The sequence below is a fragment of the Grus americana genome, chromosome 1 (genome assembly GCF_028858705.1).
Source record: "Grus americana isolate bGruAme1 chromosome 1, bGruAme1.mat, whole genome shotgun sequence".
Lineage (NCBI taxonomy): Eukaryota > Metazoa > Chordata > Aves > Gruiformes > Gruidae > Grus > Grus americana.
In genome coordinates, this window is record NC_072852.1 from 196,211,426 (window position 1) to 196,237,497 (window position 26,072).

Sequence of the window (26,072 nt, forward strand, 5' to 3'; positions counted from 1 at the left end):
TCCCAAATGAGCTTCATGGACCCCGGCTCCCCTGTGTGCAAAGCACAAGTTACATGTAAGCACCAGAAAGTGGATTTTAAATGGTCAAAATGGATGGACCAGTGACCCTGGCTTGCAGGTCAGCAGCCTGCCCCAGCAGCTGGTGAGATGCTGGGTGGTTTGGCTGTCAGAGCTGTGCCTTCAGCCCCAGCACACAACCGGGCAGGACCCCACAGGAGCAAAGCCCGTTATGACTGATCCTGATTAGCAGCTGATGGCACAGCTATTGAAGTTGGCATGTTATCAGCAAACAGCAGCCCGGCTTATACCCACACCCCAGGGATGGCATTCCAGGAGAGACCAGAGGACAAGCAGGCCAGTGCTGCGCAGCCTGCCCTGTCCCTACCATGGGAAAAGAGCACAGTCCCACCGCTGCAAATCCATTTAATTGAGTCAATCAGAATATGCGAGCTATTGCCAGAAATTAAGCTGAGGAACATAGCACAGGCTCCGTGCACATCCAGGCTTACTGCTTTCAGAGAGGTCAAGGGAAGGGGAGAAATCTGGTGAAGAACAAAGCTGTCACATTGCAGCTCCATTAACAAACTTCCCCGCAACACAAACATCACGTCTCCTTACTCTAAACAAGTGGGGTTTTACTCTCTAGGCAGAATTTAATCAGTATTAGGATGCCAAAATTAGACACTAGTTGGGATTTCTGAGAAGTGTAACCATCACAGGTTTGGGAAGAGCTAGCACTACAAGACACCTGGCAGGGGAGAGAAAAGCAGGAACAGGATCACACTAGGACCCCTACAAGAATCACCATTTCCCCTAAAACACCCTGCCTCTGAAATACATCTATGTTTTCCTCTCATCCACCCATAGCCATCTGATTTTTAGCAATTTAGAAGACATTGTGATTTTTTTTTTTTTTACAGCAGATATAAGATCTTGAGTTGAGCCCCTCCATTTACAATAGTGGCAGCCCCTCTATTTCTAACATATGCACACTTGTAAAATGTTTTCAATTACTTCTCTCTCCCTGACATGCAGACATGCTGTTTAAATAGGAAATAGTGTTATCATATATCTTTGAAGATTTCTAAAGCTAGATCATTTTGCATTTTCTACCCTACTGAGCTAGGAAATTAACAGTAAAACTTTACCCTGCCCTCTAGGAAGCCTGATGTAGTCAAAGACATGATCTCAGGTAGTAACTACAGAATCAGCTATTTATTTAATTTAAATAAACCCATTCTTCCAGCAGACAGTGAAGGGAAGAAATAATATGTCATGCTAAGATTCCTGAGCCAATACTTCTCCCCTGCATCCACTCCTGGGTTACTTTCTGTGCATGTTGAAGTGCTCTGCTGATCTGTGTTAAATAAGCTGCAGTAGAACGGAAGGCAACTAATTTGTGCTCCCTGGGTGGTGGGCAACTAATTTAACTCTTGCTAGAACATGGACTATAAATAGAAAAAGATGATACAGTTTCACACTGATAACATTTCTATGAAAGTTAATTCAACAGTAAGGAAATATATTTTTTCCCTACCTATCTCTCCTATCAGGATTGATAAATGGGAGTTGTGTTGCCTTTAATCCAAAGAAAGCAGGTGATGTTAGGTGTCTTCTCCTGTGATGACTTACCCGAGGGCTGACACCCTAAACACGGCATCTATGCTCACCCCCTTGGCCACACACCTTCTCTCTCTCTCACCCTGGTCCAGGAGGAAGCATTATCCATTTGGAATTAAAGAAAATCTAAGACTTGTGGGCTGGACAGCTGTGCATGCCACAGGAACAACATCACAGAGATGACCATTGGGAGGTGCTCATTCTCTTGCTCTCCCCTGGAGATGGAGGGAAACTAGACAGACAACTGCTTAGATGAGCTACCTAACTTGTTGGCAAGAGCAGAAATGACAAGTCCTAATTTTCATCAGGTGACAGGCTGAGCTTGTCCCTACACAAACTTGTACAAGCAGAACATCCCCCCCAAGTAATTTTCTTGCAACATGCACAAGTTGGTCACAAAATCCTAATCCTAACATTAAAGAGGGTTACCATTTTCAACCAAGTGGGCTGGAACAAAATGCCAAATACTCCCACATCCTTCTGGTGATTGGAATATAGTTTCAGTTTTTATGGGCTTAATATACAAATGTAATATAAAAATACACCAGAAAATACAAATGAAATCAGCTTATTTTAAGATGGATGAAGAATCAGATGTAACTTTCTGGGTCTGAGATTACTAATGCTTCTTCCATAGTTTTTGAATGGAAATCAATTGACTCAGATTCCACAGTTTGGAGTATTTGCCTTTTAGAGAATTCTCAATTGTATGAACCTGTATGCATCCACTGTGTTCAAGGACAGTGCTGTACCTAGTGGTGTTATTTTTTTCAAATTCACACCTGAAATTGCTAGACAACAACATTTCTTGTAGAGATGTAGCTTAGATCTAATTAGAAATCAAGTAAATCTGTCCCTAACAAAGGCTTTATGTAATCAAAGACAAAAGAGATTACAACATCATATAAAAGGAATAGCTTTCCAACGGCATAAATGTAGGGTAAAAGGGCAAAGCAAAAGAGGTTGCCTACCACCAATGTAATGTTTATTAGGAAATAAACTGAAATAAGCAATCAGTCCAACAGCAAAACAGGATACAAGCATATGTTTGGGGGCATTGGAAAAGTTAGAAGTCTCTGGACACAATAGCCTTTGGCATTTCAATTACCCCATATAAAAGGGGAAGGAGAAAATCCTTAGGGTCTTTTTTAACTATTTCATTTTATTTATTTTAATTAATTTCAAATTAATACAAACACTGAAAGATTTAGGAGCCTGCAGCATCTTGTTTCCTCTGGCACTTCATATCACCTGGTTCCCCCCATCTGCACCCCTCCCAGGCTGATACCACTTGCTTTGATATTGACACAGTTCAGGCTCAATCCAGTCTTCAAAGAAAAATGGGCATGAAAATCCCTCAGTCCCCCTTTTCACTCCGAGCCCAGGGCACGTGCATACTTCCCAAGGACTGCACAGTCCAGTAGGTATTATTTTGTACTTAATAAAATTAACAGTCGCTACAGAAAATAGGATTTGAAATGACATTTCAGTCACGGATTGCTCCAAGTCCGGTAGATGAGACAATAGCTACGATAAGAGTTCTTATCCCTTTCATATCACTGGCATTATTTGATTAATTTTCTAAACTAAGTTGATTACACTGCATATTAAGAGGCAGAAGAAAAACAGATGAGGAAGACTGTGTTGTTCATTTTAGATAATCTTTGTTCTAAACTATTCTACGTGGCTGCAACATACTTACCAGACACAGTTTACTGTGATCATTTACTGACTTCATCTTGTAAGAAGGGATATTCTAAGTAAAAAAAAAAAAAAAAAATACAAAGATGCCTCAGGTTCACTCTTAATGTGATTTTCTCTGCAGCAGGGAAACCAGCCTCTTCTATATGCAATGTACATTCAGCACCTATTCATCTATTATTGATAATATTTTTAAAAATTACTCTGGAAAATCAAGACACCAAACCTACAACTCAGTGGCACAGAAGAGATTAGTGAGTGCTGCACAGATTACATTAGTCCTAAATTAGATGCAAACTCCAGTCTGGACAATCCTGGAATACATCTATTTAATATACCCCCAGAAAGAAGGCCACATTTTGGACTTACGGTTGGTTGTCCTGCTTTGATCACTCTGAGCACTGTCGTTTGACTGGTTGCTGGAGACAGAAGATACGCTTGAGCTCCTGACAAAACCAAATGCGGCCAGCTTAGCTGCTGGCAACCGTGAATAACCTGGAGGACGAAGTCCAGACTGGCAGGGCTTGGGGAGATTTGACTTTGCAGGACTTGGACATGAGCCTTTCTTAAGATCAACTGAAAGAAGGAAAAAGAAAGAAATTTATATTAAATAATCTAAATTGGGATATACTGACCATTACTTGTACCACCCAGCTACATAAAATCAATATGAAGATGAGTACAAGTTTTAACGGCTGCTCAAAATGCAGTGATGTCTTATTCTTTGCTCCACTAAAAAGAAGTTCTATGGAACAACTACAGGTTGCAATAATTTTTAAAATGTGAAATGCAGCAAGGACCCATGAGGCATAACTCAAACTTCCAGCAAAGTAACATAGTTCAAGTCTCCTAAGACTTTTTTTTAATGTTATCTTCTTTTATGCTGTATCACTTTCTAATTTTACAATTGTTATGTGCCAATTAAAAGAAACTCATACACGGAGACAAACACGCTACACATAGTCCCCAATTTTGGAAACTATTGTAGAACACCAACAGTCCTATTCAAGGACACAGGACTTCTTTGTATTCCATCAAAGAAAACAGTTCTTTGAAGTCTTTCTTTCAATTTTTGCTAAAAGAAAATGCCCTTTTCTTGCACCAAGCCTGGGAACAAGGAGGTGACCTGTAAAGTTGTACTTTTTTAACATACCACCAGCATTTCCACTGATGGACTTCTCCTCACTGTAAAACATCAGCCTACATGAATGACATCAACAAAATCTCACACAACTGCTAAGAGCGGGCTAATAACAGATGAAGTTAGGCAACAGCAGGAGTTCAGCTACCATGTCTGCCTGTGGTAACACTAACTGGTCACCTATCTTGTGTCCTAACCTGTATTCTGCTGCTTTTGCTTAGGCGAATTTTTCTAGGCAAATCCAGAACGTAGGTCCAAAAATGCCTCAAATTGTCTTCATGGATAAAAGGTCCATGAACATGGCAGGCTTGTCTTTAAGGACCAAAGATTAGAGTTTGCTTTTGATTGGAAATTCTGGATACCAAGTGGATCTGGACCTCAACTGTACTTAAATTTGGACAGAGCTTTTCTTTGTAGGTTTGACAATATCAGATTCCTGTTCCTTATGGGATTCTGAGCAGCAAAAATATATTTTAAACAAAAAAACAACAAAGTTCTCCAAAAGCTAATGCTAGAGTGTTTAATCAGTCGTCAGGACCGGTGGGTTAGGAGACAAGGCAGCATTAAGACTACCAACATATTCTGCCAGAAAAGGCCACAAAGTCACCCTTTTTTCATTCTTATTTGGTGAACGCTATTTGTGCATTAGCCTGACATACACTTCAAGGGAAGAAGTGAACATTCATAATATAATGGAAAAATAGAAATTAACTGCACAGTCAGAATATGATCTTCATATTATTACAGTATTTAATTCTTCTGTAAACTATGTAGGTCACAGAGTTATTAATTTTAATGAAGCATTACACTTTGAGGAGACTTTAGAGAAAACAAGACTAACTCCTTTGAGCAGAAAAATGTTACGGGGATTTTGAAAGATAGTTGTGTACCTCATCATAATAATAATACTAAGCTTTGTTTAACAAAACTAAGCCTTTTCTTTTGAAATAGAAATATGTGTAACACCAATCTAAAAAGAGTTTTGTTATCCTATAAAACACATTCTTACAAGAGACATCAAAAAATGCTCCTTGCTCAACGAACTAAGTAATTTATATACTATAGACTCGTAAAAATGGTTTTTTTTACCCATTTTTCACAAGTTGAGGCCTTTATTAAGACATAAGGAAATGGATGTCTGACTGCAGCACCTTTACCAGGCCAGAGGAGGACATGCTGTGAAGAGTAATCCAAATGAAAATAACAAATATCTCCAGTGTGTAATTAAAAACTGTTAAAATCCCTGTTCAACAGGGACCAACAGGGACAAGTTTGGACTCTGATCCTGAATCTGGCTTCATTTGAAATATGTGAGGATGTGCTCAGAGGTAGCTGTGGGCTCCAGGTGCAGGTGAAGAACAGTGCAGGCACATTGGCATGGACAACAGCGAAGCAGTGATGTTTACCATCAGTTTACTGCAAGGCTTGTGCAGCATTGCTTTGACGGTGGTCTGTTACAGCTGGTTTATGGTTATCTGCAAAGCACCATCAAGCCAGACATCTTCCCTTCCCATTGCTGGGGACATTCACGTCATATCTAAATGACTCCACAGCAAAGTACTACAGCACCTGATCTCAATGTTTCCCTCAATGCTATCAACACAGCTTACAATTAGTGTGATTCTCATGTAGGGACAAGAAAAAGTGTCCAGTGAAAGGTTTTAAGAGTCCCAAATGCTGGAAATGACATGCTAATCATCTTTTGGATGTAATCTCTTTATCTGAGAGGACTAATATCTTCCTGCGTTAACAGCTGCTGCACGGTGGGACTCAGATTGGCTTACGCCAGCGTAAGGCTGCACTTTTACCACGGAAGGATGACCCTATGCTCCCTTGCACAATCAATCAGACTCGTTATTTCCCCCACAATGCTGATACAAACACTTCAGCAGTATTTTGGATGGGTCAGACCATCTTGCTTGCTTACCCAGCTGGCTGCACAGTCGCACGCTTGGTAGAGGCTGGGTACGGCCAAACATCAGCTTTGCCAGTTACCTAAAGGACTAATTACACAAGGGCAACTGCATGTGATAAAAGGCACAGAACTCGGTCACAGTGTGCATATTCCCTGTGTTGCATCGGTGACAGGACCAAGCCCAGGTGGTCTCCAGATCTGAAGCAGAGGTGAGTACCCGTGGCAAGCAACTGCAACAGCAAGGAACCTGCCCAGGTCAGTGGCAGCAGGGAGAAGGTATGGGACTGTCTTTTGTAGGTTTTACAGGTTTCCGAAAAACGCACCAGCAGGCCTGCGCTACACAAACTGGAAGTTGAGATTCCTTTTTTGTAAGAACCTCTGAAAATTGAGGTATAGGGAGAAATCTTCCCATTTTGCAGCAAAAAGCTATAAATATCACAGATTACTTGCAGCAGAATAGGGGAAATTCCACTGGGGCAGGGGAGAAAGTGGTTAGAAATGGTTTCGTTTAAAAAGCATTTGAAATGAACTTGCCTTAGGAAAGTGAGGTTCACCTGGGACTCCCACACCCCGAGCTTAACCACAGGGATGCCACACCAAATCCCCAGCTGTCCATTCTCTGCATTCTTTGCACTGCCGTGCGACTAAACGTCTGCAACCCATAGTGCACCAAGCACCACGGGTGCCACCAAAGAATTTCCTTAAAACCAGAAGGTTTTGATAACAAATTGCCCAGCCATCTCTACCTTTCCTTCAAAATCATTCTCCCAGAACCAGGCAGAGGATTCAGTGGATTTTCTCACACTTCTATGTGTGTTCCAGTTTGTGATTTCCATTCAAATTTCCCCTGAACTAACAATATTTTGTATCTTGAACTCATCATCAACCCTAAATTATTTTTCACTTCTCCTCTTTGTAATCCAGCTCTTCTGCACCATGAAGACCTGGGGGCAGGACATTATCCTCATTAGGGATGCATTCAAATCCTTAAAGCTAAGTCATTTTGTGTCTTCTTTCTCATTAAAATACATGAGACATCAGCCTATTGTACGTATTTTCTGTTCTAAATACCATCAAGTTTTACGATGGATGTTCTTTCTTTATTTCTGTTTCTTAGAAGTATAGAAGCACTCTTGCAAACAAGGTCTGGGAGTTCAAAACAAAAGTTATTTTAATGAGCAGCTTTCATTTTAATAAAATTCTGCCAAAATAAGCTTAAAAAATTGGCAAAAAAAATCTTTCCAGCTGTCTCACTGCCTGAAGCTAATTATAGAATTAAGTATTGTTGTCTGTACGGCACACAAGCAATTTTCTATGACACTTCAAGCTGTTCCCATCTAGAAACATGAAAACATTTTGAGGTAGCGACTGACTGACACAAACCAGATGTGCCTGGAGAGCCTTAAGAAAAGTCTGAGCTAGACTTCTTATGCATCCCCACTGCATGCGAATCTCATCTCGATACACATATGTATAACTAAAGAGCAACTTTCTTGTGACTTCTGTGTGAAATCTGAAGCAGGTTTTAGCTGAAATGAATGAAAAATTAAAGAAAGGAGTTAGTTACACAGATATGTTCTTATGAAAAAGGGTAGCAGTTCAAGACTTCAATTCCACTTGCAATTCAGGGATCCTTGGCAAGCCTTTGTTTTCTCGTGGTGTGGGTTTTGGTTGTTTGGGGGCTTTTTGACAAGCTTTTCTATCAACACTTTCATCATTGGGTGCCATTTTCTCTCAGAAAGGTCACTTTCTTTTATAAGATGCTCTGAACATCATTATTTTCATTTCATATTGGGGAATCTGGGGCAAAGAAGTTACCTACACAGTCACTGTATTAGAGATAATGCAAGCAGAGTTAACCCACCTCAGAGTTAACCCAATCATTGATATCTTTGCAAATTAAGAACAAATTGCGCAAATAAGAAACCTATTCTGTTGCCACTACCTTTGTGGTTTCCCTCTTATAAACATAATGATTTCTGTCTGAACAAGTACTGAGGAAAAGGGCTTTAAAACAGAGGCTTTAATGATTTACACCTAAACAGCAGTGAGCAGGTTGTGTCTAGCTCCCCTGATGGTCTCTCATCCAAATACTGTTAAGCCTGGGACAGTTCAGTTCCAAAGGCAAAACAGTTGTCACTGCTGAATGTCAAATAATTTCTGATCTGCCAGTCCACCATCATGTGGTAGGAAATGCTCATCTCCTCCTGATTCAGATTTAAAAGCCCCAAAAAGCTGCTCTGTGCCTTCCCAGCTCCCAGGCACCCCAAGGCTGGTTAGCACAGAATCACAGAATCACAGAACAGTAGGGGTTGGTAGGGACCTCTGGAGATCATCTACTCCAATCCCCTGCTAGAGCAGGATCACCCAGAGCAGGTTGCACGGGATCATGTCCAGGTGGGGTTTGAATATCTCCAGAGAAGGAGACTCCACAACCTCTCTGGGCAGCCTGTCCCAGTGCTTGGTCACCCTCAGAGTGAAGAAGTTTTTCCTCATGTTGAGATGGAACTCCCTGTGTTCCAGTTTGTGCCCGTTGCCCCTTGTCCTGTCACTGGGCACCACTGAAAAGAGTCTGGCCCCTTCCTCTAGACATCTGCCCTTTAGATGTTTATAAGCATTGATGAGATCCCCTCTCAGTCTTCTCTTCTCCAGGCTAAATAGACCCAGCTCTCTCAGCCTTTCCCCACACGAGAGATGCTCCAGTCCCCTCATCATCCTCGTAGCTCTCCGCTGGACTCTCTCCAGTAGTTCCCTGTCTTTCCTGAACTGGGGAGCACATTCTCACCACCCCAAGAATTTGTCATCTCATCCTTCATTCAAACTGCAAATGTCCATGTTGGCTTTGCAAACTGATGTGCAAAGCAGCAGCATCCCACAGAAACATCCAGCACAGGAACTGTCATTGTGCCCGAGCCACACTGACTGTGGTTTCCACTGAAAGCCCACAGCAGCAAAACCACTCCGCCGTGCATTGGAGCCACATCTCATCCACCCAGCTGCTACTGATCTGCTGCTCAGAAGCATATGCCTGCTGCTGCACCCAGATTGTTAGTGACACCATTCTTATGACTGACAATTTGGTACAACAGTCATATAGACAACCCTTCTCATACAATGCATTTTGGTTCTTTGAAGACGCAATAATTGTTGGGAGCAGAGAGGTGGCACATGGCTAAGTCTTGAGTAGGGTGACAATGTCCTTAGCAAAACTCTGATGAAGTGTGTGTCTCCCTTTGAAGCACTCAATTTTTATTTATGAAACACAGTCATATTGCTCTCCCAAAGAAAGCAGAGAGTGCCAACTGAAAACACTGCAGTTTAGTGGAGGAGAGAATATTTTCCTCTCTGAGTTCTCCCCTTGCCACCTCTTTCTTTAAACAATCAGGAACTTTGCCAGCTCAAATCCAAGCATCTCAGACTGCAAACCTATAAAATAAGCACACTGCTGGAGTAGCAGTAATGCAACATTCCAGGAAGTAACCTCAAAATCCCTTTTCTATCATTAAATCTCATAAATATTAAGTATTCCTGAGAATAAATGTGAAAGCAAAGCTTTCCTACCAAGAGAAAGCTGTAGACATATTGTAGCATTCATTATGAAATACATTATACAAATGCATAGACCCAAATAAATGCCTATATCTGTGTGTGTCTGAGTAATCAGAAACATTGCTGTCTTGATTTATATATAAACTGTATCTTTAACAGGAGTTGACTTGCTTAGAAATGAGAGGAACTGCTAGACCCTCAGGACTAGCAAACTTAATACACAGAGAGGTGATAAGGAAACAACATTTCTTTAACTCACTCTTTCAGAAAAAAATACTATAAATGCTCCTGGAAAATGTAGAGCTAAGTGAAGTTAATGAGTAGAATTAAGTGAAGTTTTAATGATAAGATCTCTGTTATACTTTTCAAAATCAGACATTAATCCCATCGAAAATATCAGCTAATTAATGCAAATCCTAACACGCTTGATCCAAGAAATCTTTATAACCAAGGAAAACATATTCATAATTTATATGTTATAGACACAGTATCCTTCAATACTTGTTTTGAATTACAAGTTTCCCATAGAAAGAGCAGAGTCAATTTACATAAAATAAACAAATATTAAGCTTTCAGAGACACTATTGCACCATTAAGTACATCATGATTCAATGACTTCCTATCTTACCTACAGTGCAGAATGCTTTTTCTTACTGTCAGGCTGCTTGCCTGACCCATCTGATGTAAAGCATCGCCTCAGGAGCAGCACCGCTTGATAAGGAACTCGCAGCCAGTGCCAACGCATCTGTGCCGAGTCCTATAGATGAAGAAGGATCACTGCTCCGGTCACATTTTAGGCATCACACTTGGAGATCACACTTGTGGGATCATTCATTATTATTTTACTTTGTACTTGATGTGTCTTAAAACTAACGAAACCCTTACTGTACTTGTAGTACTTTGCAGTCCATCACAGCAGTTCAGGGATTTAATTATCAAATACTTTAGAGTCAGTTTTATGAGTATTAGTATTATACACAGGCCAAAACACTCAGCTTATCAGTGCTGCTTAGGCAGACTGCTACATTGTGAATGGCATGGCAAAGGGGAATAAAATCCTCATTATGAGGCACTGCTTCTGTCCTCGATACTGTGCCATGGTGGTTTCAGTTTAAAAGCCTCCGTGGTCCCTCACACTTTGTCATGGGATGGCAACTGGTTACATCCTTCTGCTTCCATTACCCCACGGGCAGGACTGAAATCACTAGGATTAGGAACTGGATTAAAAGCTCAGGACTGAGCTGCAAGACATGCTGATTAGCACTCTTGAAGGCAGGACTGGTATGCTTGAGAGAAAAAATACCTCCTAGTCTGCAGCTGCTTTTGCTGCAGTCAGCCATGCCCTCACACCCCACAGAAGGCGTGAGCAAGGGGCTTACCAGCACCGCTTCCAGTATGTTGACCATATGCTCATGCCTTTCATTTACTTATATTTGCAAATACGACTCTATTGAAGCTACGTTTAATCCTGTTTCTCAAATATTGCATCAAAACAAATAATGCAGATTAAAGTTTAATACCACAACTAACTGCCAAATTAAAGGAAAGTAGGTGACAGAAAACTGAAAATGGTGTCGGGTACCTTAAAACAATTGGCTAGACAGAGCCTGGCTCCGTTCTGAGCCCCAGCAGCCAGGTTCACACCAGCTCTGGCATGCCAGTGGTTGCCGTCCCATCCAGCCCCTCCGTGGCAGCCAGGGACCCATCTCTGGTCTGCATTTGTGCACTGGCGTGGACACAGCCGCAGGAACCAGTTCTCTGCTGCCCTTCCACTCCTATGCCGGTCTTGTCCTGTCTGCTGTCACCCGAGTCTTTTTCATGAGCTTTTCATTCTTAAAATAAATTATTAAAGATGAAAGACTGGTATGCTGACTTACGAAGTTATACGGTAGTGAGAGAAAGATTAAGTCATTTGAGGTATACAAGGGGAAAGACTTTGTACAAGGAAAAGGTGATTATAAGCCAATCTTGAATGGATAGTTGGGAAATAAAATGCCAAGAATAAAAGAATGTAAAGTAACTAATATAAGGTATGAGAGATACATGACAGATCAATAAGGGAAGGCACTGAATCAACAGAGAGCAATGGCAAATACTTTGCACAGAACAAGATGTTGCAGAAAAATTAAACATGTTCTTCATCTCGCAAGGGAAATGGAAGGCGAGATGCCAGAAATGAAAACAATGTGTCCTGGGGTGGACAGTGAAAAACTAGAGACATTAGCAACCTCTCCAGAACAAGTCTTGGGTAATTTAAAATCAATAAAAACAGTCAGAGCCCAAAGAGCAGGTGAGACACACTTCGGGAACCTGAAAGAGATGGCAGACAGATTATTTGACTACCATGAGTTATCTTTAATAGCATCTTTGAAACAGCGAGGTGTCAATGGACTAGAAAGAAACAAACAAAATAACAGTCGTAGGAAGGAAATTATGGAGTGCTATGAATTAAATTTGACCTCCAAAGCAGACAAGGTCCAAGAAATAATCAGTGATAAGATCAAAATACCCTAACTTTTGAGAAATAGGAAAACTTTAGTAAATAGGAACTGTAGTGGAATAAGAATTGCACTAACAGCTAGTGCAATTTCCTCATGTATACTTCTCTTTCACTGGCATTTTTAAAGTGAGGATTACAGACAATAAATAGGACTGATAGGCTGATACTGTTTAGATTTAGAATGTCACATAATAAAGGAAGACAGTAAATACATACAAGACATGGATAAAGAATGGCTAAGGAAAGTCACGTCTGCAGTCATCAGTGATGCACGATAATTAAGCTGGATGAATAAAAATCAAGGCAGCGTTCTTTTCTGAGGATCAGAAAAGACAGTGGATTTGCTAATAGGTTCTATTCATATACTCCTCTCATATCTATGTCCCAGGCTGGCTCCTGTTATGCAATGGCTCACCCTACTCATATTCTGAACTTGCAGCCTCTTGCAGTTTCATTTAAATATGATCCAGTCTCTCTCTGCATCTGTATTCCCATGTTCAGTGCTGACTGAACTCAGCTTTCAGGGCTGAACTGGTATTTACTGCCCCGTGTGCAAGATTGGAGTGTCTCAGAAGTCACACACAGCTCAGCTCGGTCAGCTTCTGATAATGGCATCGATGTAGATAAACTCCAGGTGCAGGGCCAAATAGTAAAGGATAGTAGCAGAGGCACTGTGTTGCAGAAAACTTTGATTTTCTGATAAGACCCAAATCCTGGCAACCTGTATTACTGACTGGTACTGTTCTGTCAGGGTAAGTCAAGACACTGACCCATTTCCATTCCACCTCTAAATTTCTTCTGCTGCTTAGTATGGAGAAATGGACACTGGGGACAGAGAGCAACAGTTTTCAAATACCAGCAAAGAGGAGAAGACCTCGGATACACTCCGGGTAGAAAATGAAGTAAATTGCAACAAAGGGATTAGGCAAAACAGTAGGGAAAACTTTTAACTTGAAAGCAGGTAACGCATTGGAGCAGCCTGCTTTCAGAGGCTGCAGGATCTCATATTGAAAGTTTTTATAAATAGTTTTTCATGAACAGGTTAAATAAACATCTATCAGAAGGAATCCTGTCCTGGGGCAAAAGGAGGAACTATATGACCCCAAATCATTACTTAACTTTATCCCTTATGACTATATTTTAAAATCTCTGCAGACTTGTAGGCTGTTAAACAGCTGCTATGTTTCACACTGGCAATGACTGATTTTCAGCTGTCTCTGAATTTGCTGCTGCTTAAAAGCATGTTACCAAAACCTCCAAGCTTTTCCAGGCTACCAGGGAATGTCCTGTGATAGTAATTATTATCTCTGTCTTGTGGCATCGCACACTTCTTCTGACCCTTCTCTTGCTTTTCCCTCCCCTCTAATTCTGCCCAGGGTCGTGCTGAGCTGGGCGGTAGCTGGGAAGAAAAAGGTATTAGAAATGTTGTCTCCAAAGAGATGTATACCAGAGAATCAAGGTCTCTGCTGGCACATCTGAACACTGCCCAGGCTTTCAAAGCACAACATGGTGGGGAACGTCATATTCAGATTGAGCAACGGGGTCTTCCTGATAGAAGAAAATGTCCCATTATCTTCCGCAAGACAAAAGCAAGGATTTTTCAGGCACGTACAATGAGGAAGAAGATAAAGAAGAGCACAATGAGAATTATTACTGAAATTGATGCTCCTTCTTTGGCAATGACCTGTTAAACAACCTTTGTGCAAGTCCCAGACTCCCTAGTCAGCCTTGCCTCAGGATAAAAAGACACACCTCAAAGAGTGCTGTTGGAGCTTTGTAGTATCAGGTCAAGATGTTGCTCATTTTGTGATATTTCTGTCTGAAAAAAAAAAAATCTTATTGGTGACTACACTCAACGGAAAGGAAAGAAAGTTCATACTTTACCTGAAGCATCAGGATGATAGAGGCTGGGAGCGCTCGTTATTTCTCCTTGCTGATGGAGACAGCTACCTGAGGATCTTTGACTTGCGATGAGAATCCTGCTTTTTGCAGATGGTAACCTGGACACTGCACCCAGTCCTAACTGTGGCTTGAGTATCATGGCTGATCGATAAAAACTTGGTGGAACCTCATAGTGAGCATATGGTGGAGGGCAAAATTCATCTTTTGCAGGCCTTTCCCCAACCTAAAGAAAAATCATTAACGGAGATATTATGCAATAAATCAATAAATCCAGAGAACATGGAGCTCTAAATTGCTTATAAAGGCTAATTTTCCCTCCTTGTGAATCTGGTCAGAGCACTGCAGACTGATCATCACTTTCAAGAAGTGATGGTCTTACTATATGAACTGCTGTTTACAAATACACACGTTACAGTCTCAAAACCCAACCAAACCTAAATACAGAGTTGATCTCTTCCCAAAAACAAAACAGACAAATAGAAGATCTTCAATTAGGGAAGATGAAATCCTGAAAGGTGATATTATTTACAGAGGTAGATGGGTGTAAGTGAATTTCTTATTAGAAGTTATTTAAAATATTCTTGCTGAGATACAGTTCTGGGGAAAGTCAGTTTTAACTTAGCTAAAAATAAATTTGAAGGTACTTTAAGTTCATTTTTTCAGAGAAATGGTATTGTCAAATCGTTTGTGTGAGGAAAAAAAAAAAAACCACAACAACCCTCTACATGTTCTTACTGTAAAATGTTCATTGTAATCCGTGCCCCTGAAGTTCCTGAAATGAGACCAGATTGTGGAGGTGGGCACATTTCTGTCTGTTACATTTTCAGAATGTTCCAAATCAGAGCTAAAAAACCCAGCTGCCCATTTGAACTAGAGAAAAAAAAAGCAAATTCGTAGATGTGAAACATTTATTGTTTATCACAAAATAGATTATTCTATCAGTGACAAATCTCTCAGTATTTTAATGGGTATATACTGTGAGAACAGCACAGTAAGTCCCAAGCTGGAAGCATTTCCAGCAAACTGGCTGTTACTGGGGAACTTGCAGTCTTGGAATGACCTGGTTCCCCAATTCAGACCTTGCCTTTTTCTACACTCAAGCTGGGCTCTGACTCCCACCTCACCATGCTGCTTCGTGACTCAGGACGAGGGCGCAGAGCAATGTCAGTAGCTTTCATCTCTGTCATTTGCAAAGAACCATTTGCTCTTTGAGGTAGAGTCCAATTCCTTTACCATTTTCGTATAAAATGTAAAATCGTCATAATCTAGAAAGGATCCATGAATATTTTTTTTAGTGCATCCCATTTAGGGCAGAGTAAAAAAAACGGCTTAGGAAATAGGAAATCTGAACTAAATTTCTTTAAAAATTAATCAAAAAAGTGCCATAGGCTACCTGGGAAGAAATGTAACTGCCAATTAATTAACTCTGCTGTAAGTTATGATGCATATAATATGCCAAATCAATTTCTATTTAGCAATTATAAGCATTTAGAATATGCACTTAAACATTGGCTACAAAAGCTTTGATCCTAGCTGCTTCAAGAGCTTTAATCCTAATTTAGCAAATCTTTAATATGCTAAAAGAGACAAGATTGGCCTTAAACTATTAAATATAGAATCTTTGAGGCCTTTGCACAGGAACTAGGAGGGCAGATGTAACAAACATTGAGCATTATATTTTTGCTCTATATTTTTTCCTTTGTTTGCAGCCCTATTTCCTGCCATTAGATCTTCCAGTTTCCTTTTTTATTATACTCCTATGACCTATTTCTACAAGTATAGGATGCAGGTTTTTACTGCATAGATGATTCTCTAGGCTTGGACTCCAGGAGACCTTTAGCTTCTTATTTTCAACTTTTGGATATGAGATTGTTTTCCTGGATAAGATTCAGTTATCTTTTCTCTCCCTGATGAATTTATTTCACTATACACTTCCTATACACTTCCTATAATTTCATATTTAACTGGCAGCGAACTTACCAATGCCAAGTACTTCAGTATAAGGAATGGAGAAAATCTTTAAATATAGAAACCATGCATTTTTGATAAACTAGGTCAGCTTAGCCAAACCTTCAGTCACCTCATTTTTTTCTTTATTGACAGTATGCTACAAATAACACAGAAGAGCAACAAACATGCACACAAAAAACAGTCACTCACAAGCATAAAACACCTTCTCAAGCTGAGAAAAGTGAGGATTTACCCAACTATCTCTTGAAGAGCCTAATTTTGGGGGACATAAACTTGCTATGAAGACACACTCCTTTTTCTTTTCTATTTAACAGTGAATTTATGAAGTGTATAATTCAACTTGTCTCAATAGAATTGTGTGCAGTTATTGATTATAAGGCCATTTTAAAGATCTTTAGAAAGATTGGGATTAATATGAGCATCCTGTACTAGATTTTTCTATGAGGGACTTTTAAAGAAAAGATCTGTTGCAGCCTGTCAACTAAAAAGAAGCTCAGCTCAGAGTTTTATTGTGTGTGGCTGCCTGCTCATTCCCCACTCACCCCAGTAAATGAACTTGTTCGAAAGAGCTGCAAAGTCTGCAGCAAACACTTGGAGCGTACAGAAATTTCCCCAGCCTGGGCAATCCTGAGCAGAGCTGGCAGCACAGCTAGCAGGTTAAGGATGTCCAACACTCTTCTTCGTGTTACTTTGTTTATAACATCATCAAACATTACTACCTGGAGCAAGAATTTTCTTGTCAAGTGCCAGCTTCAGGCAACTATTTGGGAAAAGAGTTGGTGGCATCAGTTCAGGTAGTTCAGATAATGAGATTAGGGGGGAAAAGATTGATGGTTTGGCTATGTATAAACCAACTCCCACTACCCCTTTTTCCCCTACAGGCCATTTGTTTCAACAGGCTTTAGTCCATGCTCTCTGGAGCAGAAAGATGTCTGTGCTGAGAAGGTGGTTGAACAGGGCAGGTGCAGCCTGAGGAGACAGGCAGGAGAGCTGGTGATCAGCAGAACTCCTTACAGACCCCCACCAGAACCAGGACTCTTGGTAGCACCCGTAAAGTGGTGAATAAGGTGAGTCAAGGACCACTCTCTGACAAGGCATGGACCATATCCATATGGGAAAAATCTCACCCTGCAGACCAGGCTGGTCTCATCCATGCTGGTCCTTGGGAACAGCCTCTGGGTGACCACACACTGGCAGAGGTGGACACTGAGCTGGGGAGCATGTTCTCAGTCCAGCAGTATGGACAACCTTGCATGAGCCTTGGAGGCCATGCCCTCCCGCTGTTCAATTCACTAGCACAGCAACAGCCGTTGGGTCTCATGGTTTGCTCTGTTACTTCCCACGGAGGTAAGTGGGAACACAAAGTGGCCACAAATTCCCACTGGTGCTGACTAGAAGGGGCTGAGGTCCATGTTGAGATGGGTAGCCCATATTGTGATGAAGCATGTAGACAGCAGTGATCTGCCCTGGAGAATAACTGGTAATTTTAAGCATTTCACTGTGAGGGGGTTTCTAGATTTTTTAAATTTTTTTTTGGATGAAGACAGGCGTGAAAGATCTACCTTCACACCATGCCAAAGTTCCAAATAAAATCACTCGAGGAGCTGCCAATGGCACAGGCAAGGCTGCCCATTTAGCCTTAACTCAATTCCATTATGGATGCATTCTCTAAGCACAGTTGGACTGCCTTCACGCCTGAACTGAGATTTTTGTCTGAGCTGCCCTATGTGGCTTTAGCACAGGCAGCTCAAGGAGCCCTGCAGACTCCCCACTGCACCAAGGCAGCTCTCAAGTCTTCCTCAGAGAGCTCTCCAGGCCTTGTCTTGGAGTCTTCTGTCACCTTCCTATCTTTTCTAGCTTATGGCGCCCAGACGAGTATTTAATTGTTCCTACCATTTAGCTAGCTGAAGGGTGCTTAAAGATTACAGGTCTGATTGATGGCAGCTATTAGCACTCCCTATCATAGCTATGTAAAGAGTTATAAAATGCTAAGCAAAGCTCTCCAAAGCCCAAACTGGATGTGTGAAATAGGGCAGTCTGGGACTTTTTCTCTCACAGACAGTAGCCATCCTGCCCCAGAGTCTCCTTGTCTCCAAAATCTCTGAATCTTCAAGACTGTCCCTTCATCAGGGTGATTTTCATCTATCTCAATGCATCCTAACTGGTTTCTTTCAGATTACACATCAGTCATCTGCCATGACTAAGCATCTTCTAAGCATCTGTCCACTTCCCTGGATCAAGCATTTGCCTTTCTCTTGATCCATACTGGAGCCAAATCAGTCCCCTTTGCATTCCTCTAACCAGCAGGAAAGCAAGGTAATTGCTTTTAGGGTGGCAGCCCAAGAGAGTAAATACCACCTCTGCTATCAGCAGCTCACTCCTGGGCTCATGCAAACTTCATAACACAAACTGCAGTTTGATTGACTTTTCCTTCCCAGCCTCTCCTCCAGGCAATCCATGTTCTCTTAAGAAGCAGCTTGGTTGGGTTCAAACCTTCTATCATTGAAATACCCACCCAAAGTCATATTTCTTGGAAGAGTGGCAGAAGATGCTTTGGATCTTCTCCAGCCCACAAGTGTCCTTCTTGTAACCCTAGTCTAGAGTAATCATGCTGCAGACTTGCCACAACCTGAGTCCTTCTCACGTTAAGAACAGTCCTCAATGGTGCACAGAAATCAGTCCTTTGCTCCCAGATGTGTCTGCTGATCTTTTACCTGATTATCTGAACCCCAACTGTATGGGCCATAGACATCTATGGTCTTCAGAGGGTCATGTCACCCTATGAACAGCTAAATAGCTGCATGGTCTGGGTTATTTTGGCTTTGATTTCTGTAGCTATACATTAAACGGGAATAACCTAGTAATTTTCCCTCACCTTACAAGGTGATCATGAAGATATACTAATAATGGCTGGCATAGACAAGCTCACAATTAATTTAATAATTCCTCCTCTGGACAGAAAATATAAGGGACAGAGCTGGAAACTGAAAGTAGAGGGGAAAGGGCAGTGAGCACTGTCCTTTCTGTGTTTGGGATGAGATGATGCTCTGTGGAAAACTATAATCCATGATGACTTCATTAGGTTGCCTGTTAGCATGCCATAAGGGCCAATCTATGCTCAGACACGATATCTTAATTTGGGTATTTGCTGACTTGTGATTGTCAACACTGACACCAAATTTGTTATTTCAATGCTTTTCCTTGGAGAAATACTGTATGTAGAATGAGGTAGGCATTAAAATAGCCTCAATAACACCATAAGACACACAGCAAAAAACCAGGTTTGCTTTCTTTTTAAAGACTGGTTCATATTAAATACACTTGTTGTTATCTTCAGTATTTATATAAAAAGCTTGTTTGTTGAGCTACTACAGGTCCCAAAGCAGCGGATGCAAGGGCACATCACAGGCCCAAATGTAGCTCCCTCTTCCCTGTCCTTTCTTCACCTTCCAAGCAAGGTCAACCTTCCTCCGCTGTGCTCACCTCCTAGCAGTGATTTCAGGGAACCAAGACTCCTGTACACCTTATCAATGTGGAAACACAATGAGATATCAGGAGCCAGAATCAGCCAGAGGGATTTCAATCACCTTTTGTCTGCTAGGGAAGGCTTTCCAGGCAAAGAAGACTTCTTATTTGCGGTGCAGGTCAATATAACACATGGCATTAAAATGAGTGAAAAGTAAATCTTTTCCTGTATGATGTATACAGTCTAATGAGAGCTCTGATAGTCCCTGGGTTTCAGTACAGCTAAATAGAAGGGAATTAGTTTAGACCTCTAGTTCTCTGTCTGCAAAAACCTGCCAACTTTCCCATTAAGGAGGAAAAGTCTCTGTGGGCAAATTACATTCATTTCCCAAAGCTATTCTTTGGGGAAAAAAAAAGACATTCCATTTACGGATAAATTCAAATGGCATGTCTTTTCCTTTCTAAACATCCCTGTTTATACTACTAGCAGGTGACCAGTTTGCTGGGAAACATTGGAGGAGCACAGTGACAACTTGCAGTCACAGATCAGACATCACAACTGGGCCAGTGCCAGAAACGGTTAAGTAAGTTTATTTCTAACGATCACGCATTGCCTTCATTTAGGATATATTTCTTACGTGAGGTTTGAGAACTAACTTCTGGCAGCAACAAGTAAGCAAATGATCACCACCTAGCATACAAAAGAGGCTGACAAAGCTGCCTCCTTACCTCCTGCAGAAACTTCTCACTCATCGGACCAAAGTGATGGCCCGGGGGCCTAATTCCTGACACCACCAGTCCAGAACTGAAGAGTCTTGGCTTCTGGAGGTCAGGTTTAAATTTGTCGTACAGAATGTTGGGTGGCTTCGCCTCCCCTCCGGTGGATGCCTTCTGCTCCGTAGAGATGGGCATGCCACACGCAGGTGTACCGAAGGGCAGCCCTGCCGGCGCAAACGAAGGGTCGAGCTGCTCTATTGAACGAGGGTTTCTTCTAATGTATGTGATGATTTTAGGTCTCACGGGTTTGGGCCTGGGTATGGCAGGTTTTATCTCGATGCTTTCTTCCAGCTTTTCACTGCCGTCACTGTCCACATCCACCTTATCTGCGAGGGAGCCCTTGGAGTGGACCAGGATAGGTTTTGGGATGGCACTGCTGCAAGCAGTCTTGATAGGCACTTTAGGGGATATGTTTAACAACTGCGTATTGTCAATGGGAGGTAGGACTGAGGAGGGTGACAGTTTGTCAACATGAAGTGCATAAAGGTCCTTCAAATTACTGTTTGATAGTGTGGGCTGACTATTAACATCCAGCGTTGCCACCGGGTGCACGGGAGATGGGACACATAAAAGGGCATCGGCCTTTGCTGACACCTTACAGCTCTCTGGTGCTTCGTCTGGAGGATGTTTCTGTGCATTAGCTGTCTTTTTACTTGGAATTGAAAAGCTTGAGGTTTCTGCATCACTGTCGTGGCTGTCAGGTTGTTGGTTTGACACTGTCTCTGCACTGCGTGCTCTGTGTTGATCTGAGAGATCAGAAGCAGGCACAGCTGCATCCTCAGTGCTTCCTTTGACTAGCATCAGTTTATTCTCATTAACTTTCACGGGTTTGCTGTCAGGTAGATTAATGTTATGTATAAGAGAGATCTGTTCACCAACTCTTTCAGCACAACCTGTGTCAACTTCATGTAAATTTTCGTTTTTTCTAGGTGTCACTTTGCCACTGGATTTACTACCACAGGTGAGTGGGAATATTGTTTCCACTTCTTTATGAGTAAAATATTCCTCAACAACCTGGCTAGTTGCCTTGTTGTCACTGTCGTTGGTTTCTCTCCCTTCCCCACCGATGGTGACGTTATGATTTACCAATTTGTCATCAGGATAGGTTACCACCTGCCTTGATAATGGATCCTCTACTTTATTACAGGTGTCTTGCAAATGGGAGGCTTGAAATTTTGATGCATCAGATACAGAGGCTTCCTGTTCTTGCATTGCTGTATTTTCATCTTTTTGACATCCCAGGAGCTCTACCAGCATAATTCTCTCAATCTTTTGTTGACATGTATTTTTAGATTGTAGAGATGGTGCAGTCTTAAGATCCAGTTTTTTATTTTTATCACCCTGACCTAATTGTGCTTCTGATTTACTAGCAATCTCATTGAGCTTAACAGCTGAATGTTGAGAATGAGAAGTATGCAGTGTGCTTTCAGTGTTAACATTTGGTACATTTTCTGGTTTACTTATTTTCTTGTTCCCTGAGGTAGATGGTTTAGAATAAAATACAATATTTTCCTCTGAGTTATTGTCAAGTGGATGAAACACCATCCCAAGAAAATGATCCGTGGATGTTTTTTGTGATTTCTCTGTATTTCCTATCAAATGGTGCGACCTGTCGATGGAGTCCAATGATGCAGAAAGCAGACGTTTACATGACACAGGGCCAACGCAGTCTTTTGCAAATGTTTCAGATTGAGGAGAGAATTTACTTGGTCTTCCCAAAGAAAGCCTTTTTATTCTCTCCATCTCCACAGTCCTGGACATTTTACCCTTAGAAAAGTTCTGGGTGAAGTCAACATCACTTTTGGAAATAACCTCCAGGTTGGCATCATTTGTGCTACTTTTTAAATTGGACAGACTTTGTCCTCGGCTAATCCTGATATGCCTTGATATATCCTTAGCCTCGCTGGTCCTACAATCTTTCCCCATTTCCCTGCTTGTGGTGGAGGGCAGCTTACTTTCCTGTACACCGGTGTGACAGGTTCGAGAGTCTCTGAAGGTCAGAAGTTTATTCTGCTCTGTATTCAGATGAGTAACTTTCTCTGATCCTCCGGGGTGTATATTCCCACTCGCATCTGTCAAGTCACGTTTCTTAACATTCCCTTCGGTGGTTCTAACTTTTGTCACAATTTGGTTGGCATTGGTATCCCCCACACTCACTATGCTTTCATTATTGTTTTTTATTTCGCTGCAGTTGTCCTGAAGCTGGGCATAACATGACTTGTTTGGGATTAACGGAGCACTCATTTTGAAGCTTCCAGTGACTGCTTTTTTGGCAGTCCTAATTAATGAGAACGCTTTTTTTTCCCCCCTATCAGGTTAACTATTATGCATGCTTCGGTTATACATTTAAATTATAAACTGATCAGTAGAAAATTCCTTGTCAGAAACCTTGGAGTCTCTTGTCAGAGTCACATTTTTGTGCTGCTCAGTTGTCTTTTGTGCAGCCTCTGGACCTAGGAAATCTTTATGACGTGCAGTAGAGAGGTTCAATGAAAGCAAAATAGATTTGTGAAGTTCCCTCTGAATGAGAGCCAGTTAATCCAGCCAACCTATGAGAAAAAAAACAAAACAAAACAAAACCAGACAACGTTACACTGATGTCTGGAATCATGCTAACTAAAACAAAGTTAAAATCAGCAGCACTCCCAGGTATGTCCCCAGGATAGAACACTTTAGATGCTGTTTCGATCACAGTTTTGCTCCCAGCAAAGATTCTTAGCGTAGCACTGATCTCTGACTTGAGAAGTTACACAGTTAAAACTGTCCTGGTTAGAAGAGCAGTTGCTACTGTTTTAAAGCCACATAGATTTACAATTGGAAATAGGCATAAATAGCTAGGTGAAAATGGGACCCCACATCGAGGGTCTAAGCATTTTCATATTGCTATAACAATCTCTTCATTACACCAAGGGTGGTTACTGATGTATTTAAAGCACCATTGTACAGAGAAGCCCTAAGTACTAGAACTCCAGCTCTGTTAGGGAACATTTGTGGGTTTCTCTCCTTGCCTTGTACAAATCACTGCCGTACTTGTGCTGACACCCCAACATTTCTTAGCCAGATCAATCGATGCCAAGAAAGCAAAAACTATGGCTGGAGGCCTGCAAAGAAAAACTGTTTTTCTGAGACAGCTGCATATGTGTATGTTCAGATACGGAGGATTATACACCAGTCCCAATACGGTGCAGCTCCTTTCGTCTCTCTCTCCCACCTGTGGCTTTGGGAGCCTAGATTTTGTCCTCTATCACCTCCAAGAAGCTGAAAGGGACATTTCTGTCTATGCGATGCCTAAATTCACTCTCTGAGATATTTCTTGTACCCTGTATATCCATACCCTTCATGATAAAGAAATATGGACACTGGAAATTGGAATATACTCCACAGGTCCCAGAAGGTAGAATTCAAAGCACTTGCAATGCTCCCAGCTGTGCTGGGTTTCTAATCAGGGGCTCACAGGGCCACTAATTAGAAGTGCTGATTAAGTCCACTGCCCTGGCTATAAGCATGTGGGTGCAAGTCTGGGCATATGCTTCTAACACCCGCTATAAGCAGGTCCTCCTTCTGTTCAGCTCTGCTCACAACATCTGGCTTTGAGCTCAATCCAGTTTCTTTATATGGCACACATGCACGTTGGTTGAGTCTGGATTCAGGCTCCTGGCATAGTTCCAGCTCTTCAGCAAACAATAACTAATTAAATTAACTCATGAAAGAGAACACAGTATTAAGAATTTCACTTCAAGAGCACAGAATTATGTTATAGAATTTATTCACAAAACATTGTAAAGCAAGACTTTTAAACTACTTCTGTGTTCTGTCCTTATTCCCAGAGAAAAAAGAATTGAGTACTTATTAAATTAAATATATGCATTATGGAGTTGTTTGGTTCATGTCTTGTTGGGTTTTTTTCCCCCCCAAAAAAATGTATATATTCAGCCTGAAAGCTGAACTCTAAATGCTCCTTGCTGGGCAAAGCACATCTGTTGTTTTAGCTGGGAAGGGGCATTGATGGGCTCCAGAGGGAGCTGAGGCTGGTCAGCTCATGTTTCTCCCTCAGTTGGCAATTGGCAACACTCTGTGGTCCCAAAAGTGAGGGCCACGAAAATGATCAGAGGCTGGAACACCTCTCCTATGAAGAAAGGCAAATTTAACAGAAAGTGCAGTGAGGAAAGCTTTGGGGAACTGAGAAAAAGATGGGGGAACTCATCCTCGTCTTTCTTGTACTACCTTGTACTCTCTCACCAAAAGTGTCACTCAGTGTCCCAAAACTTTAACAGATCGTGGTGGGTTTACCATGGCTGGCTGCCAGATGCCCACCCAGCTGCTCTCTCACTCTCCCTTCTCAATGGGACAGGGAGAGAAGAGAAGATGAAGAAGCTTATGGGTCAAGATAAAGACAAGAAGATCACTTACCGAGTACCATCACAGGCAAAACAGACTTGACTTGAGGAAAAGTAATTTAATTTATTGCCAGTTAAAATAGAGTTGGATGCTGAGGAACAAAGACAAAAAAACCCTAAAATACCTTCCCTCACCTACCCCCTTTTTTTCCCAATCTCAACTTCACTTCTTCATTCACGGCTCCTCTGTCCCACTAGTTGCTCCTTCCCTGCCTTGTGCTCACAGTGACACTGAACCTCCGAGTGCTATGGCAGTATATATAAATAAATTGGTAAATGATGATGATGATGATGTGCATTAAACCCTAAGTACCATATCAGGCCGCACACATTTCAAATGTACAAATAGAGCAATACATTAATTTGCCACTTATTTTCTTCTCTAAATCTCTTACATGGGTTTAGAACAAAGTTAATTAAGGCATTTAAGATTATGAACACGGTGCTAAGCGGTCGTTGGTTCCTCTTGTTTACACTGCCCCCAATATGATTAGCAGTACTGCAAATGAAGACCGTTTTGAAAAAAACATTGTGGAAATATCTGTATTCGTTCAAAGCATCTTCACACACAGTGTGTGAGACAGGCCCTCCTGATATGCTTCAGAGGCCAGACCAAATAATTTGTTTTAATGTTGCTGGTACAAAGTGATGAAAATGAGGGTCAGGAAATACATTTCAAATACAGGGCATTGCACAATCTCAGTACACTACCAGTTGAGATTAACCTCTTAAAGCAGGCAATGCTGGCCAGAGATATGGACTTCAAATGTATGCGTAATTACACTGGTTTTAAGAGAAAGCACAATAAAATACTGTCTAGGCAGAGATTAATCTCATGCAGTGTTAGCACTGCTTCTGTGCATCCTCCAGAGTCAGTGAGGGACAGGCACCTTGGAAAGGTGGTTCATCCAGTGCTAACACCTTCCAGGATGGACTCTATGCACACGATCTTCCAAGTCTGTCTCTTCTGGTGACATCCAGTCTCACATTAAGGATGTCACAGACTTGAAGAACCCATTACATCCTTACAATAAGCATCCATACAATTACCTAAAAATATTTTCTTCTGAAAAATATTGCCTGTTTAACTTGGTAATTTATTTTTTTTTTACAGTTGCCATTGCAATGAATACA

General features: G+C 41.5%; 1 protein-coding gene across 4 annotated transcripts in view; it reads right to left on the reverse strand.

The window, feature by feature from the left end:
* Positions 1-26,072, reverse strand: part of MTUS2 (microtubule associated scaffold protein 2) — a 324,919-nt gene that overhangs the window by 185,767 nt on the left and 113,080 nt on the right. For all 4 annotated transcript variants that reach the window (XM_054812918.1, XM_054812935.1, XM_054812912.1 and 1 more), the window contains 3 exons: positions 20,494-23,090; positions 14,311-14,551; positions 3,691-3,897 (listed from right to left, as the gene is read on the reverse strand). In XM_054812918.1, coding sequence (XP_054668893.1) covers positions 3,691-3,897; positions 14,311-14,551; positions 20,494-22,785 — 2,740 coding nt within the window. In that variant the 5' untranslated portion in view covers positions 22,786-23,090. The remainder of the gene's footprint in view (positions 1-3,690; positions 3,898-14,310; positions 14,552-20,493; positions 23,091-26,072) is intronic.